The following is a 17,380-nucleotide window of genomic DNA, read 5'->3' as shown; positions in this document are numbered from 1 at the left end:
CTGCTGTCAAATTCTCACCACAATGTTACAACACAAGTCAAATGTTTGGACATAAAGTATAGGTATAATTGTTATATCCCAATCACTTATGGTTATATCCATATTCATTGCATGTGCATCTGGAGCCTACCAACCCACACACTGTGAAACAGTACCAGCCTTTATTTATTTATTTATTTATTTATTGTTTGTTTGTTTGGGTTGCCATCTTAAGGCAGAAAGCATGGGATAAAACGTGCCGTTCTGATTTTGTGTTACGTGTAGCGTTTTGACACTTTTGAATTGCCCCGCCTCCTCATCTGAGTATCTCCAATCACAGCGCTGGACTCATGTTTATATGAGAGCACAAAGACGAATGGGGAGTAATAAGAGCATTGAGTAAAAATGAGGGGGTGAACAGCGAGCGGCTCGTTATCATTTAAAGAAACAGGTGCTGAAACCGTCCATTCTGTACCATGCTGTGATGTTAGATCCTTGTGGTGTTTTGACCAAAAGCGTGACTGATGTTCATTAATGAAAAAAGAAACGGTGTATTTCCACCTTAAGAGCTTTCGTTTTTTAAGGTTGTCCAGAGTAAGGCATGGATTTTTAACAGGAAAAGCTCTGCTAAATAATAAAACATTGCACTTTTATTTTTCTGTGTTGGTCTCAGAGCGTGAACACGACTCGAACAAGTGGTTACGGGAAGAGCGAGGGACTATCATATTAAAAGTCTCTCTCCCCTCCAGCCGAGGGACTGACCTCATCAAAAATGCAGAGGCTTGCCAGGAGACGCTGGGGAGGAACTGGTGGGGGGTGAAATGAGGCGAGATGTGGCAGAACCCAAGGAGTATCACAGTCACCTCAGTTTTGTGGGTTTGAATCCAAAGGAATATGCAAATTAAAAAAATAGAAGCTCTATGTGCAGATGACTAGTAATTTCCTGCATGGATGAAACACCGTCTCCTCCAACATTTCTTCAGATTCTTTTTAAGGGGGGGTTTGTTTGAGTAACAGCGTCGTCTTCTGTCCTGGCTTTACTTTAGATGTCAGAATATTCCTGTGAGGATTTGATAGCAGCTCCGAGAGCGTTAGTGAGGTCAGGTGCTGATGTTGGAGGACTAGTTCTGGATCACAAACATCCTAAATATCAGTGAACCCATAAGAGATCCCATCCCTTGTTGCCACCCTTTCCCCCAGTTATCTAGAACTACCCCAGTCACACACAATACCTCCAACATTAAAGGGTGACCCCAAGCACATGCTTCCTCAGAGACTGTGAAGCCAATCACCAAATATTCTCAAAATGCCCCTTCATCACAATGATACATTAGCATATACGATATTATATAAGGCGGCACGGTGGCGCAGCAGGTAGGTGTCGCAGTCACACATCTCCAGGGACCTGGAGGTTATGGGTTCGATTCCCGCTCCGGGTGACTGTCTGTGAGGAGTGTGGTGTGTTCTCCCTGTGTCTGCGTGGGTTTCCTCCGGGTGACTGTCTGTGAGGAGTGTGGTGTGTTCTCCCTTTGTCTGCGTGGGTTTCCTCCGGGTGACTGTCTGTGAGGAGTGTGGTGTGTTCTCCCTGTGTCTGCGTGGGTTTCCTCCGGGTAACTGTCTGTGAGGAGTGTTGTGTGTTCTCCCTGTGTCTGCGTGGGTTTCCTCCGGGTAACTGTCTGTGAGGAGTGTGGTGTGTTCTCCCTGTGTCTGCGTGGGTTTCCTCCAGGTAACTGTCTGTGAGGAGTGTGGTGTGTTCTCCCTGTGTCTGCGTGGGTTTCCTCCGGGTAACTGTCTGTGAGGAGTATGGTGTGTTCTCCCTGTGTCTGCGTGGGTTTCCTCCGGGTAACTGTCTGTGAGGAGTGTGGTGTGTTCTCCCTGTGTCTGCGTGGGTTTCCTCCGGGTAACTGTCTGTGAGGAGTGTGGTGTGTTCTCCCTGTGTCTGCGTGGGTTTCCTCCGGGTGACTGTCTGTGAGGAGTGTGGTGTGTTCTCCCTTTGTTCGCATGGGTTTCCTCCGGGTGCTCCGGTTTCCTCCCACAGTCCAAAAACACACGTTGGTAGGTGGATTGGTGACTCAAAAGTGTCCGTAGGTGTGAGTGTGTGAGTGAATGTGTGTGTTTCTGTGTTGCCCTGTGAAAACTGGCGCCCCCTCCAGGGTGTATTCCCGCCTTGCGCCCAATGATTCCAGGAAGGCTCTGGACCCACCGCGACCCTGAACTGGATAAGAGTTACAGATAATGAATGAATTAATGAATATTATATAATATACACATACTCAGATATCTCAGTTTAGCCAGATATTATAAGCCCAATCTCAAGCCAGTCCAATTGAAAAAGAGCTGAAGGACATTTTTAATGCACAGTCCTCTGTGCTGTTCACTTTAGGCTTATGTTTTCTGGCTAAATCAGAAATTCTGCTTTGGGAAATACAGCCCTGGCCAAAGTTTAAATGGGGACATATAACAACAACAAAAAAAAGGTCTGAGTGCATTAGGAAATTGATTTGGGGACCTGGAGTGTCCCAGTCCACAGTGAAATAAAACCTCTTTCATATAGATAACAGGCACATGAGGATTGTCCCGCCTCCTAGTCTGAGTGTCTCCAATCACAGCACTGGACCCGGATTTACGTGAGGATACAAAGACAAGGTTAAACAGAGCAAAACAAACACTGCTGTGAGCTCGGTTCAGGGTCGTCTTTCGCCACTTAACACAGCCAAGAACCGCCTACGACTGCAGGACAACGACTCTGACTCACACGCAAAAGGACCAATCACCCGTCTGAACAGAACGACTCATGGAAGTGCGTATACGCGGATGTACACACAGCCAATCAGAATGCAGCTGGCAGGATCCTGACAATGAGGCCAGGTTAGTGCACTGAAAGCATCAAACTCTCCGTCAGTTTGTGGGCGGAGCATCTCCAGCCGGTTCTGAACAGGGCTGTTTCGACAGGGGGTGAACGCTGCTGTGGGTTTTGATCCTTATGATATTTTGACCAAAGCAGGTCACAGACATTACATTAAGATCCAGAACTGTTCACTGTGTGTGAAAAAAGACGTGTGCTGTGTCCCCTTTATGCGACTGTAGATGTAGCAGATGTTTATTTCCAGACTTCCCTGAAAAGAAAAGGAAAGAACTTCCAGATTTCAGAAGACGGCACGGTGTCTGTAATCGTTTGATGCATATCTCAGAAAGGCTCTGAGTCAGTCGTTAAGGGAGTCGTAGAGATTTTAAAGCCGGAGCGGATAGAACATGATGTCTGCAGAAGTGAGTGTGACATTCCCCAGCACTCTCTCAGCTCTCAGACTTTGTTGTGTATTGACGTGGACACCGCAAGATGTGTGTGGAATGAAGGAGATTGCGGACCTCCTGCCGCGATGGAGATGTTGTGATAATGCATCTGTAAAGGAGCAGAGGAATCGATGGCTGCGCTGCTGTGTGCTGAAATGTTTTCAGAGCTGGGGTCAGAACCTAGCCGCAGTGATGCTGGATTGTGGAACAGGAGCAGGACCCTGGAACCGGTTGTTCCTGACCGCTTCAGATTGAAGTGAACCTGAAGAGCCCAAAATAAGCGTGTTCTTTAAACCCACTGTCTGTACCCTTTGAAAAGTTCAGCGAGTTTGTGTTTAAAGGGAAGCTGCACAGTGCAGTATGTGTCCAGTTTCGTTAACCTGTGGAGGCCAGGAGAAGATGTTTGTGATCTTTCTTCTTAAATCTATCAAGAAGCCGTGCTTTTGGGCGTCCAATTACATTTATGTCAGAAAGGTTTTTTTGGCTTATACCAGTACCACTTTTAACAATACATTTCAGCATCTAATAATAACGTATAAAGGGTGCTTCCATGAGCTTTTCCACTTTGTCAAGCGTGGAGACTTTAGAATTGCCCCGCCTTCTTTTGGAGACTCTCCAATCACAGCGCTGGACCCACGAATATGTGAGAGCACACATGTGGAGAACTGAGCAAAAAAGGCAAAGAAAAGGGTGAGGTGAACAGTGGCTAATTATCTTTTAAAGCAACAGGGCTGTTTAGATTAGGTTGAGAAAGCTGTTGTGGTGTTTGATCCTTGTGGTAGTTTGACCACAGCCACGATGTCACAAACATTGAATTAAGAGCCTTCCCAGTAAACAAGGAACGTCCCTGGACGTTCAAAATAGGTCTAAAAGTAGTCTGTCCGTAAAGGACATATTTTAAACGTCAATGGACGTCCAAAATCCATCTTAATAAGTTAGTTAAGTGGTGACCAATCGATAACGTCAGTGGACGTCCAACATCCATCTTAATAAGTTAGTTAAGTGGTGACCAATCGATAACGTCAGTGGACGTCCAAAACGCGTTTTATACAAGTAATTTATTTCGGGAACAATTAATAACGTCGATGGACGTCCAAAATACGTCTAATAGTCGTCTTTTCAATGTCTGTGTTTGGACGTCTTTTCAACTTTCATTTTCAACCTTAAGAGAACGTTGATTAGACGGCAGTCATTACGTTATTTCAATGTTGAATCAACGGCTAAATGTTTACTGGGGTTACACTAACTAAATTCAGTCAATCACTGGACAAGATGGTTACACCAGATGAATGAATACTGTAAAAGTGGTTTGTGACATAACAAACCCTGGGAATTGTGGGTCAAAGGGTATGCTTGGAAACCACTGTTGTAAAAAAAAAAATAAACAATCGAAAACAGGTAGAGCTTTACCCACAGGAGCCGCTTCCCCCTCTGATGCCCTGCAGCTGTTTCAGGACTTTATTTCAATATTCAGGTGCGTTATTGTCATGTGTGCAGTGGAGCACAGTTAGAATGAACAGAGTCATATTTGAAATTCTAATTCTGGAGTCCAAGTCAAAAATAGACATCAAAATATAAACACAAAAAGTAGGAAATATAAGAGAAACCATAAGCAAATGAGGGAGTATATTATGATCCTAAGAGCAGTCCGTCTTTTTAAACATTTCTCATGTAAAAGTACATTCTGTTGTTGTGAAGAAACTTCAACATTCAACTTCCCAGCGGTTTCCTTTCCTTTATTTTCTTCTCGGGGGTCGACTGAGCTCTGATTCGCTGAACCGCCAGTTACAGTGGCTCATTTGTGCCAAACAAAGCTTTCTTTTATTCAGGAAACTCTTTGTGGCCAGGGGGGGCCCTCAACCCTCCAGGGAGCCTGAGCATTATTTGTGTAGTTTTCCTGGTGGTAGACACTTCAGCTGGTGATGAAAAGAAATGTAGCTGTGATGTGAATGTGTAACATCAGACACTGTGTGCGTTGTGACTCTTTCAGGACTGGTCCAAAGAGGAGTACAGCGGAGGATGTCCAGTAAACGTCATGGTCCCAGGAATGCTGACGTTCTACCATCCAGGCCTCCGTACACCCTGCGGCAGGTAAAACCACATCTGTTCGGCACTGATTACACCATTTAAGGAGCAATGAGTCATTTCTCATCACAAATTAGTGATAACAATATTATCTTTTTAAGTACTTTTCCCTATAAAGTGAGACTCACATCAGGTGACGAATCAGATTCCCTTGTTGTCTTTGGATGAACAAGTTTATACTCCATAGAGAGGGTCCCCACACAGAGGCAGCTATGTTCAATAAGGGTAACCCTTAGCACGTTAACGACCATTCGCGATGTTTCTATTAATATCTTAGCGATAGCACAGCGCAGAAATACAGTTCAAACACTCTGTGAATGTGCAGAAACTGCTCTATCGATCGCATGTTATCGCCACTGTACATGTTACTGTACATCCCGAGTTACCAGCCTATGTATGAGCCTGAGCCACACCTCCTCTGACACTCGGCGTGTCTCACTGGTGGATTCGCTTGTTTTTAAGACTCTGATAAAACTATATCAATCACCAAAACAATTCATCCACACGAGGAAAGGGATGTTTTCACAAGAAATATTATGATTTTCTAAAATCAGATTTACATTTTTCAGGGTTAGAGACAGGTTATCTCTTCATAAAATGCTGTAGGTCACATGGGCCTCTCTTAACGAGAGAGCTGAGATTGTTCTGAACGTTTTGATACGAAACGTGGGTAATATATTACAATACAAGTGCTTTAAAGATGAATTTAAAGATTAATTTTTTCAGCATTCTGCCATTTTGTTGTGGCGTAAACAAAATTTTCAGTGCACTTTAACAATCCCACAATGCACTGCAGTAAGTAGTGTACATACCATGTTTCCTACTTCCTTCCTACTTAAGTTCAAGATAATAATTTTTCTGCTTCTGGATAAAACTGAAACCTCATCAGACTTGAGTCTCTACAACTGAATAAAGTTGATCATCTTTGTTTGTATTCAATTACAGCTTTTATCACCGACATTTTTCCTCAAACCTCAGAAGTTCAGTCTTAGAAGTTGGTTGCATTTTCTGACCTTCAGGTCAATGCTCTTTTTTGAGGACACCTTCAGTTCCGTTTGTGTCTTTTGTAAGGGCTTCTCAAATATTAGGCGAAGTGTCCTGACCCTGGAAGGTCCGTCCCAGGTCATTTGACCTTCTGCAGACAGACTCCGTTACCTGTCTCTCTGCAGAAGGCTGATTAGATGCTAATGTTTAATGAGGAATTAGGTTCTGTACAAGGCACAAATGTGGCTCAGAGCAATGGGCTGGAGGTCAGGAGGACAGCTCTGTCCAGAGGAAAACAGTGGCATAATCCATTTGTAATGGCTCCCTGAAAGAACTCTTGCCCATGAAAGAGTCAGAGGCATTGTGTGTGTGTGTGTGTGTGTGTGTGTGTGTCTCTGGTGGTGGGGGTTGGTTGTGGTGCTGCGGTGGGGGGTCTGGCCAGGTAATCCATTTCCATAATAGAATTAAATCCACAGGGAAGAGAATGATCTCATCAAATCAGGAGGCTGAAGGATGTAAAGACTGTGACTGCAGCGTGCTGCATGTGTGTACCTCCATCCCACAGCCCCTAATATGTCCTTGACACACTTCTGGACACAGAGCTGGACCTTGCTAACTTTTCTGAAAAGCCACAAAAACTTGGGAAGCACTTAGCCCTGCGTAATCCCCGGATCCTGTACACAACCCCCTGCATATTAATCATATTCTTAAACAGAGGTAAACAATTAAAACAAATAGAGGGGCACCACACCGTGGCAGCCCCCGGGACCGAGTACAGATGGAGGCGGGCTTGGCAGGATGTTATTCGGTGAAGGGATTATGTGTTTGTGCTGTTTTTATTTACTCACAGTCCTCCAGCGTTGTGTATATCCTGCTCGTCTCATGTTTACTGTAACTCATGGCGGACACCTGTTCATCCCACGTTTCTTCGGAAATCAAAGACTTCGCTAACAGCAGGGTTCCGCTTGCACTTTTTCTCGCTGCATTTCACCACGTTGCAGGGCTGTGCTGACAGTAGGGGCATTTCTCTGAGGTCTGGAAAAGAAGTACAGAATCAGTCGTGCGCTCCAGTCGGGGTCAGGCGAGGTCACGGTTGATTGGCGAACCTCAGTATGTCCGCGGTGTTCATTTGCATAAAGTCGCTGAACATCGCCACATGGTGCTGCACCACAAAACATCAACCACACGATGTGATGCAGTGAAGTGCGACAGCAGCTTCCACTTCTGTGGGAGGGCTCATTGGTGGAACATTTCTATGAGGATTTGATGGCAGGTTTCCAAACTATTCCAGACATACTGGATGGATCGCCGTCATTCCTGAGAACAGTTCCACTGCTCACGGACCTTCGCATAGTGGCTTTAGACCTGTCTCGCTGCTGCTCGGATATGGGCATTGTGAGCGTGAGTTATGTGCAGCTGTTCCAGAGCATCCCATTTCATTTCAGGGGACATATACTGTATGTCTCCAATGAGCTCATCTCAGACAGTGCTGCTGTGTCCATTGAGGCAGCGGTAGATCTCGGGAACCCTGGTGGACTGTCATTTTTAGAGCAACTGGAATTGCTCTAAATCTGCCATAGTGTGCCACCCTTCAGAGCTACAATCAGTATTTGCTGGACGCTGGTCAGTGAAGGGCTTATGTTTTTATGCTGTTTTTCAGCGCCCTGTTTTTACCCACAATCCTCCAGTATAGTGTAACCCGCCGTTCTTGTGTGTGCTGTAACCCGATGGAACAGAAACCCACCCAAACCTCCCTTTCATGTGGCAGCTAGAACGCAGGTGAAAGGCAGTATGGGTAAAGAAGGGAGGAAAAAAAAAAGCCTCAGGGGTTTTGCGCACTAGTCAGTCTGACACATCCATAATGCATAAAGAATAAACAGCGAGCCAGAAAGGCAGCACCGTGCTGCTTTAAAGCACAAATAAAGACATAGATAGCTGAAGTACAGTGTTTATTTTGTGTCAAGACTGCGAGGAATCCACGTTCCACTTTCTATACCTCTCCGAGAACGTCGCCCCTTGTTCACGGCTCTACACGTCACCGTCGCAAACAAGTGTTAATTCTGCAGAGCGGAGGTGACATGGAGCTCACGCTGTGTGAAACACGTGCTCGCCGTTCACATTGCCAACCCGAGAGAACCCCGAACAACAGCCGTGATGGTGGATTAGGAGCAGAAAGGCTGTTACAGTGGGATCCCGGAGCTCGAAGGTAATCTTTCCGTTCGAGCGAGGAGCCGTTCGTGACGGCGTCTGGGGAATGGAAAACTATACGCTGCTTCCCTCTTTGATAGACACTTGAATAAAGTCTGTTGAAAGCAATTGTATTACAGCGCCTGTAGAAAGCCTCCCTCTGTTGGTCTTAACACACACAGTTGTTTAAAATATAGCAGGCCTCATTGATGTGTTAACCCTCCGGGTCCCTGGAGGCGGGGGAGCTTTGGAGCGCTTGCTTTGTTGAAACATGTGACTTTCCGTCCATACCACGTCTGCGTCAGAGGAGGACGAGAACTTTGGATGGAAAGTAGTTGGTGTTTTTATGTTATTATCATGTTATACATTCATTCATTCACTGCTCAACTGCTTCATCCCGATCAGAGTCGCGGTGGGTCCGGGGTTTGTCCCAGAATCATTGGCCGCAAGGCAGGGACACACCCTGGAGCCACCACACACTCACCCCGTCACTCACACATTCACAAAGTCACTCACACACTCACCCAGTCACTCAAACACACTCGCATATGTGGATGACTTCACACACTCACCCAGCCACTCACACATTCACACCTGTGGACAGTTTCACACACTCACCCAGTCACTTAAACACTCACACCTGTGGATGACTTCACACACTCACCCAGTCACTCTCACACTCACACTTGTGGATGACTTCACACACTCACCCAGTCACTCACACATACACACCCGTGGATGATGTCACACATTCAACCAGTCACTCACACACACACACCTGTCGATGACTTTACATATTCACCCAGTCACTCACACCTGTGGACAACTTCACACACTCACCCAGTCACTCTCACACTCACCTTTCGATGACTTCATGCACTCACCCAGTCACTCACACACACTCGCACCTGTGGATGACTTCACGCACTCACCCAGTCACTCACACACACTCGCACCTGTGGATGACTTCACGCACTCACCCAGTCACTCACACACACTCGCACCTGTGGATGACTTCACACACTCACCCAGTCACTCTCACACTCACCTTTGGATGACTTCACGCACTCACCCAGTCATTCACACACACTCGCACCTGTGGATGACTTCACACACTCACCCAGTCACTCACACACTCACCTAGTCACTCTCACACTCGCACCTGTGGATGACTTCACACACTCACCCAGTCACTCTCACACTCACCTTTGGATGACTTCACGCACTCACCCAGTCACTCACACACACTCGCACCTGTGGATGACTTCACACACTCACCCAGTCACTCACACACTCACCTAGTCACTCTCACACTCACACCTGTGGATGACTTCACACACTCACACCAGTGGATAGAACCCTAGTGTTTAATTTAGTTAAGAGCCTCGGTCACATACATATTGAATAAAAGGAAACCAGCGCTGGGTCTGAAAGGAAGAAGTTCAGCGTGAGCGCTGTATTTTAAATATATTTCTGCAGTTGTTTTTAGTCGTCTGCGCCGTGTTCATTATCAGCATCATGTGACGTATAACGTTAGTGACACTAAAAATAAACATTTCTTATTGCTGAGTAAATGAAGCAGAGAAACACCTTTGCACAGACGAAGCAGAAGCGTGTGTGTATTTCTCCTCCCAAACACAGCACAGTGCAGCTCCTCGGATCTGCTCAGGAGGAGGAAACACACTCTCAATAAAACGGAACTTTGATTCGGAACCCCCCAAGGAGTTAATTTATCAGACTGTTTGGACAGGTATCTGCAGCAGACTGTTACAGAAAATATTTCCCGAGTAAACTTTCAACAATCCGAGGAGGTCAAATCGATCATTCCTGGACGCAGAGGTGGGGGGTTGCCTCCAGTGTCTCCAGCCCAAATGATACCCATGTCTGTCCCAATGAGTGTAACCCATGCATAGAGCCCTACTTACGACATTCTGTACATCATTTAATAACAATTTTCTGTGGCCTAAATGTTAGAGAAGCAGGCTTGGGACAGAGAGGTCATCAGTCTGATCGACCTGAACCAGCAAGAACCCAGGGAGGCGGGGGGAGTGAGGCACACTGACATCATTAATAACATCAGGGAAAAAGATATGTTGCTTGCCTCCTCTTTTGGTCCTCAACTCCTTCAGTGGAGCTTAAACGTTCTCTGGATTCACTGTGAAGTTCCCCCTGCAGCTCATAATAGTGAAGTAAAGAGCTATCAGGAGTAATGGAATGGCTTTTAATGTGCTTAGCCCAGATCTCCACACGTTATTGTGTAAAAGTGATTTAATAATATTTAATTCAAAGTGTTTGGAGTGCATTAGCCGACACCTCGGGAAATCAGTACATATCACTCTGAAGCTCAGACTAACGTTATTTAAGATTACATTACCTCCGGCTAGAGATTACAGTTGGTAGCTTTAAATCTAACTGACCAGAGCAGCTGTGATGTACCCCACCCCCACCCTCCTGTTTATAGAGTGGGCAGGGGATTGCATGGACAGCCAGACAGTGGGTTCTATATTGAAGTTTGTGTCAGAGATGTAACACTGTAAACATGACACTGGGAGTTTTTGGAGGTAATTGTGGGCAAGTCTTACACAGTTGTTAAAGCTGTGAATTGGATCTGTTTCTTTGCTTAACACTGATGTTAATTTGGTTTCCTAGTGTCGGTTTCATTAAGGGAAACACGAGTCTGGCTTTTCTGGAGTCGACTCTAATTCTTTGAAGGAGTGAACTGAATCGACTCCTTGACTTTCAGAAAAACAGTACTCTACTCTTACACTATTGTTCACTAAAGGTACAGTAGTGGAATAAAGTCTATTTTGGTCCCAGAGGAAACCCACGCAGACACAGGGAGAACACACCACACTCCTCACAGACAGTCATCCGGGAGGAAACCCATGCAGACACAGGGAGAACACACCACACTCCTCACAGACAGTCACCCGGAGGAAACCCACGCAGACACAGGGAGAACACACCACACTCCTGACAGACAGTCACCTGGAGGAAACTCACGCAGACACAGGGAGAACACACCACACTCCTCACAGACAGTCACCAGTAGGAAACCCACGCAGACACAGGGAGAACACACCACACTCCTGACAGACAGTCACCCGGAGGAAACCCACGCAGACACAGGGAGAACACACCACACTCCTCACAGACAGTCACCCAGAAGAAACCCATGCAGACACAGGAAGAACACACCACACTCCTCACTGACAGTCACCCAGAAGAAACCCACACAGACACAGGAAGAACCCACCACACTCCTCACAGACAGTCACCCGGAAGAAACCCACGCAGACACGGGGAGAACACACCACACTCCTCACAGACAGTCACCCGGAGGAAACCCACGCAGACACAGGGAGAACACACCACACTCCTCACAGACAGTCACCCGGAGGAAACCCACGCAGACACAGGGAGAACACACCACACTCCTGACAGACAGTCACCCGGAGGAAATCCACGCAGACACAGAGAGAACACACCACACTCCTCACAGACAGTCACCCGGAAGAAACCCACGCAGACACAGGGAGAACACACCACACTCCTCACAGAGAATCACCTGGAGAAAACCCACGCAGACACAGGGAGAACACACCACACTCCTCACAGAGAATCACCCGGAGGAAACCCATGCAGACACAGGAAGAACACACCACACTCCTCACAGACAGTCACCCGGAGGAAACCCATGCAGACACAGGAAGAACACACCACACTCCTCACAGACTCCTCCGGAGCGGCCCCTGGAGCTGTGTGACTGCGACACCTACATGCTGCGCCACCGTGCCGCCCCGGTTCACTCAGATCAAGAGTCTTTATACAGTGGGTCACCATTGTGACTCTCGTTATGTTCGTTTTCATTTTTTATTTTATTAAAGCCAGCAGAAATTCACAGATTGTACCCTCATCTGTGACTATCTAATCCTGGCGGTTCAGTGTCCAGCGTCAGTCCTCAGATTTTAAAACAGAAGCTCAGTGGAGGGGGCAGCAGTGAGAGTGCAGCCATGAGATCATTGGTTGTGGAAAATGCTAAATAATCCATTAAAAAAGTGAGTTGATTGGAATATATGTTGCCTATGTATTCAGAATTGATGGTGTGTGTTAGCAATATCTTTTCTATATTTCCAAGAGCGTAAGTCACTTTGCTGCACGACTGTGTAATGAATTACATAATTACATATTTCCATTTCAGTAATTACAAAGTCTGAACCTAAGAAATGTTTACTTCAAAGTGTTGAAGGATTGAAAAGCGCCTGTGGCAGCTTCTGCTAAATGCTCTAATGGCTCTAATGCTTCCCTTCACACCTCCATTTCCAGGATCCACTGGGCTGGAACTGAAACAGCGACGCAGTGGTGTGGCTACCTCAGCGGGGCAGTGCAGGCGGGCCAGAGGGCGGCCCTGGAGGTCCTGGCAGAGGTCTGTCCGTCTGCACTGTCTGGGGATGACCTTCAGAAAGTGAGAGCAGGGGTCACTCAGGCTCAGTCACACTTCAGCCGGGCTTGGAATCGCAGGTCCGCCTCTTCACGCCTCTTCTGTGGCCTGGCTGTTACCGTGCTCGCCGTTGGGGTCACCTGGTTCTGGACCGTGCCCCAGTTAGGCCGCAGTTGGACGGAGCTTTGGACGGAAAAGGCTTTGGTTCCCCCTCTTGTGACTCCTGGAAGAGTTCATTACGGTTAAACACATATCGATTTTATGATCTAAGTGAAAGATAAGATCATTTATCAGCGTATTCCCTTATCTTCTTTTAAGTAGCGAGTCCTAAAAGAGTCGCATTAATAATAAACTTGGATTTTAACTTTATTTGAAGTTGCCTTACTTTCTCAAGTGTTGCCTAATCCATGCAAATTTGATGCGGTCTGTGTTTATGGCTGTCGAAAGGAGCGTTCAGTCAAAAAAAAACAAAAACGCTGAGAGCTATGGAATCTATTTCGGAGCTAGGTACTACGCTATCTCTGCCAGCCCTCTGGAAAACTTTGTCGCTCTCTGTGTACTTAATCGGGAATAGGGGGGACTTGGGAGTGCCCTAGTTTGTCAAGGCTGTTTGGGACATCCTTAATTTACTTGACGTCTCTGCCTTTGCGACATAGGAGTGAGGAGAGAAGGAGAGAGAATCTCCGAAATGCAGGGGAGGCTCAGCCTACCGGTGGAAAGCCTCACTCCCGTGAGTGCCAGAGACCTCCAGCTAAACCCGTTACTGCAGCACTGGAAGGGAGCCATCTGTACTGTACGACACACACACACACACACACTCTCACATGCCCCCACCCCTCCTCCACGCTGGCATACATACTGTCCATGCTCCACTGAGAGTGTGATGGATGAGCCATTCACCCGACGTTAACGTCCCTGTGAAAGTGATTTAATCGCGAGTTCTTGATTGCGCCGTTGATGAAGAACCTCGCTGTCAGAGCCAGCCAATCTGGCCCAGGGAGATCTAACTCATTCTGGACACTGGACGGCAGCGATCAGGCCACCGTCGCCCCCCGCGGCGCTTTATCTGTCTTTGTTATCCGTCTTTAGCAGGGGATCAGCTCTTCATTTCTTTCCTCCGGTTCGGTTCTGCCCCGTCAAGATTAAACTCTGCCCTCACCCGCGTCCTTTTGTAACCCGTTCAATTTCTAACGCCCTCTGGGGGAAAGGGGGACAAAGCCAGCACTTCCTCTGGATCGCCAGCCTTGCCTTTGGATGAGGGCCCACAGGAAAGGCGGCAAGGCCTCGGGTGACTGTGAATCTGATTTTCCATTCCATTTGCTAGATTAACTCCGCGTCCTCTCGGCTAGCCGCACGTCTTCATCCACTGCCAGGCCGGCCATTATTTAGCCGTCCCGCACAAAAAAACTACTTCATAACTCTCTCTCTCAGGGCGAGCTGGCGGTGTGTGTCAGTTATATGCTTTTATTGAACAAATTCCTTCAGCCGCTGAGTGAACACATACAGCTGTGTGCAAACACAGGTGCAGCGCGACATACGCATTAATGCACCCACAATCAGCCTGAATTTAATGTTAAATTTACCTTGTTATCATGGAAACTGTGTGCAGCTCCATCCAGTCACTACTCACATGCGAGACAGCATTAAATAATGGGGCTGTGGACAAAACAGAAACTGAGAGTTTAAACAGAGAGATTGACTTTCAGCTTACGTTCAAGGCTCATGCCTCCATCAGGTGCTGTGTCTGCTGCAGGTAACTCCACCCCTAGAAAATGCTCAAAAATGAGAGGGGCACTTTGAGTGTGGCACTGCAGTGATATATGGGTTTAGAGGTAGGGCAGTTAACGTAAGTGCCAAAATAAATGAACCCCTCCCAAACCTTTCCTCATCACCTTTATTCTCTCTCTCTCTCTCTCTGTCTCTGTCTTTCCTCTCTCTCTCTCTCTCTTTCTCTGTCTGTCCTCTCTCTTTCTGTCTATCTGTCTGTCCTCTCTATCTCTGTCCTCTCTCTATCTCTCTCTCACACACACTCTGTCTGTCTTCTCTCTCTCTGTCTGTCTGTCCTCTCTATCTCTCTCTCTCACACACACACACTCTCTCTCTGTCTGTCTGTCCTCTCTATCTCTCTCTCTCACACACACTCTCTCTCTCTCTCTCTGTCTGTCCTCTCTCTCTCTGTCTGTCTGTCCTCTCTATCTCTCTCTCTCACACACACACACACTCTCTCTCTGTCTGTCTGTCCTCTCTATCTCTCTCTCTCACACACACACACTCTCTCTCTGTCTGTCTCTCTCTCTGTGTATGTCCTCTCTCTCTCTCTCTCTCTCTCTCTCTCTCTCTCTGTCTGTCTGTCCTCTCTATCTCTCTCTCTCTCACACACACACACTCTCTCTCTGTCTGTCTGTCCTCTCTATCTCTCTCTCTCACACACACACACACTCTCTCTCTGTCTGTCTCTCTCTCTGTGTATGTCCTCTCTCTCTCTCTCTCTCTCTCTCTCTCTCTCTCTGTCTGTCCTCTCTGTCTGTCTGTCCTCTCTATCTCTCTCACACACTCTCTCTGTCTGTCTTCTCTCTCTCTCTCCCTGTCTGTCTGTCCTCTCTCTCTCTCTCTCTCTCTCTCTCTCTCTCTCATCAGACTATATGGGATAAAATGACAATCACAGCGCTGGACCCGCCTTTATCTGAAAGCTCTAAGATGAGGTTAAACGGAGAAAAATTGGACACGATTAGTGCAGAGGAAGAAAATGAAGTCTATCATGAATATAATCCATATGCCTGTGCATTTTTACTGGACATAGAAATTAATTATTGTAATGCACTCAGGATTAAACTTCTTCGGCTCTGTTCACACTAGTCTGTTTATTTTTAAAAACATATTTTTGTCTGTGTTTTGTGTTTCTCTCGTACACCCTCTGTGTCACTGAAAGGGTTTTTTTTTTTCTTTTTGAAAACGCTCTCCAAGTGGATAATTTTACAAACTCCGTTGTCACTGTTCTCGTGTGGACAAAAATAAACGGATATTTCCGGAAACGATGACGTCATCGCAGCGCGCCCGTCTCTTGCTGGAACGCAAATACCTCCTCACTCCCTCTGTAGTGAAGCGCATAAATAAATCATTAAACTACAATGTACATGTATCTAGCTCTAGATCTGATTCCCACATATAAATAAATATAAATGATGCTGTATTAGATAAATATAAAACACTGTTAAATTAAAACTAAATGCAGTATTTTCATGACTTGCACAGTGCACTGTATAGGAAGTATGAAGCGATTTGGGAATAATGCTCTCATGTCTTTAAGAGGAGCTATGGCCACCTACAGGCCTCGGGTGACTTGGGTATTCATCTGAACGGGGATATTTAAAAAAATGGAGAGAGGATAATCTCTTTTTTTTTTTAAAATAATGGGATCCCTGTGAACAGGGCCTTAGACCAATAAGATATTCTCCTATAGACAGGTAATTAATGAACACATTTCAATAGCAGAGTAGTTATTTGAGCTGGTAATAGAGTATTCGGGGGAAAAAATAAAATAATAACGTGGACTGATTCTCCTTTGTTGCTACTGACCTCTCTGTTCTTTAGCATTTTTAATCACTTTGATTTTAACCAATAGAACCATAGTCAACACCTACTTTTGAAGAAATTATTAAGAAGAGTGCCTACAGGGGAAGATGATGCACAAGTACCTCCTGATGCCAATTGGTTTAATCAAATGTGATTGACAACAAAAATCTAGTATCTGACGGACTGAGGCTGAAAAGGATTGGCAGGTGCCCTGCCCTCCCCCACTGGTCCCTCCCACTTTGTGCTCCAACCTGCCATTACAGAAGATGAATGAATGATCGAACATTAAGAGAGAACCTGACAGACGAGTAAAGGAGGGAACCAGACTGAGGTGTGACAGCTAATTTGGACCCAGTCTCTAACGCGAGGAACCACATTTGGTTCCTAAAAACCTTTGGATCTTTCTCCTAAGAGCCATTTAATTACAGTATGAGTGTGAAGTCCCCTTAATTAAAGGTGAAAAACAAATCTCAGGGGTCAAAGTTTAATATCAACAGGCGATATTTCACCTCAGTATGCGTACGAACAAATAACACACTGTGGTTATTTGATCGGTAGATGTTCAATAACGGTATGAATCCTATACATCAGTAAAATGTTACCCAGTAACATCCTCATAATCTAAAGACTTCTGTCCCAGTTAAAGAGGACATACTCTGCCACTTTTCCACAAGTGAACACAGTTCTGGGTTTTAATGGACGCCTGTGACCAGCTTTGGTCAAAACCCCACAAGGATCAAACCCCACAGCAGCATCCTCCCCCTGTCTAAACACCCAACCCGAGCGCACAGCAGTTAGGAGCAAGGAGCAAAAGCTCTGGTTTTTAGCCACTTTTGCTTG

At 46.2% G+C, this 17,380-nt stretch overlaps 1 protein-coding gene across 1 annotated transcript in view; it reads left to right on the top strand.

Annotated features, from left to right (window-relative positions):
• si:ch211-127i16.2 (probable flavin-containing monoamine oxidase A) overlaps positions 1–13,265 on the top strand; it is a 74,032-nt gene extending 60,767 nt beyond the window's left edge. Inside the window, exons 11-12 of the mRNA XM_066651602.1 lie at positions 5,261–5,361; positions 12,853–13,265. Of these exons, the coding sequence (XP_066507699.1) occupies positions 5,261–5,361; positions 12,853–13,213 (462 nt within the window). The 3' untranslated portion in view covers positions 13,214–13,265. The remainder of the gene's footprint in view (positions 1–5,260; positions 5,362–12,852) is intronic.
• Positions 13,266–17,380: the final 4,115 nt, after the last annotated feature.

Source organism: Hoplias malabaricus, chromosome 18 (genome assembly GCF_029633855.1).
Source record: "Hoplias malabaricus isolate fHopMal1 chromosome 18, fHopMal1.hap1, whole genome shotgun sequence".
Classification (NCBI taxonomy): domain Eukaryota; kingdom Metazoa; phylum Chordata; class Actinopteri; order Characiformes; family Erythrinidae; genus Hoplias; species Hoplias malabaricus.
This window is presented reverse-complemented; position numbering and strand designations above follow the sequence as displayed.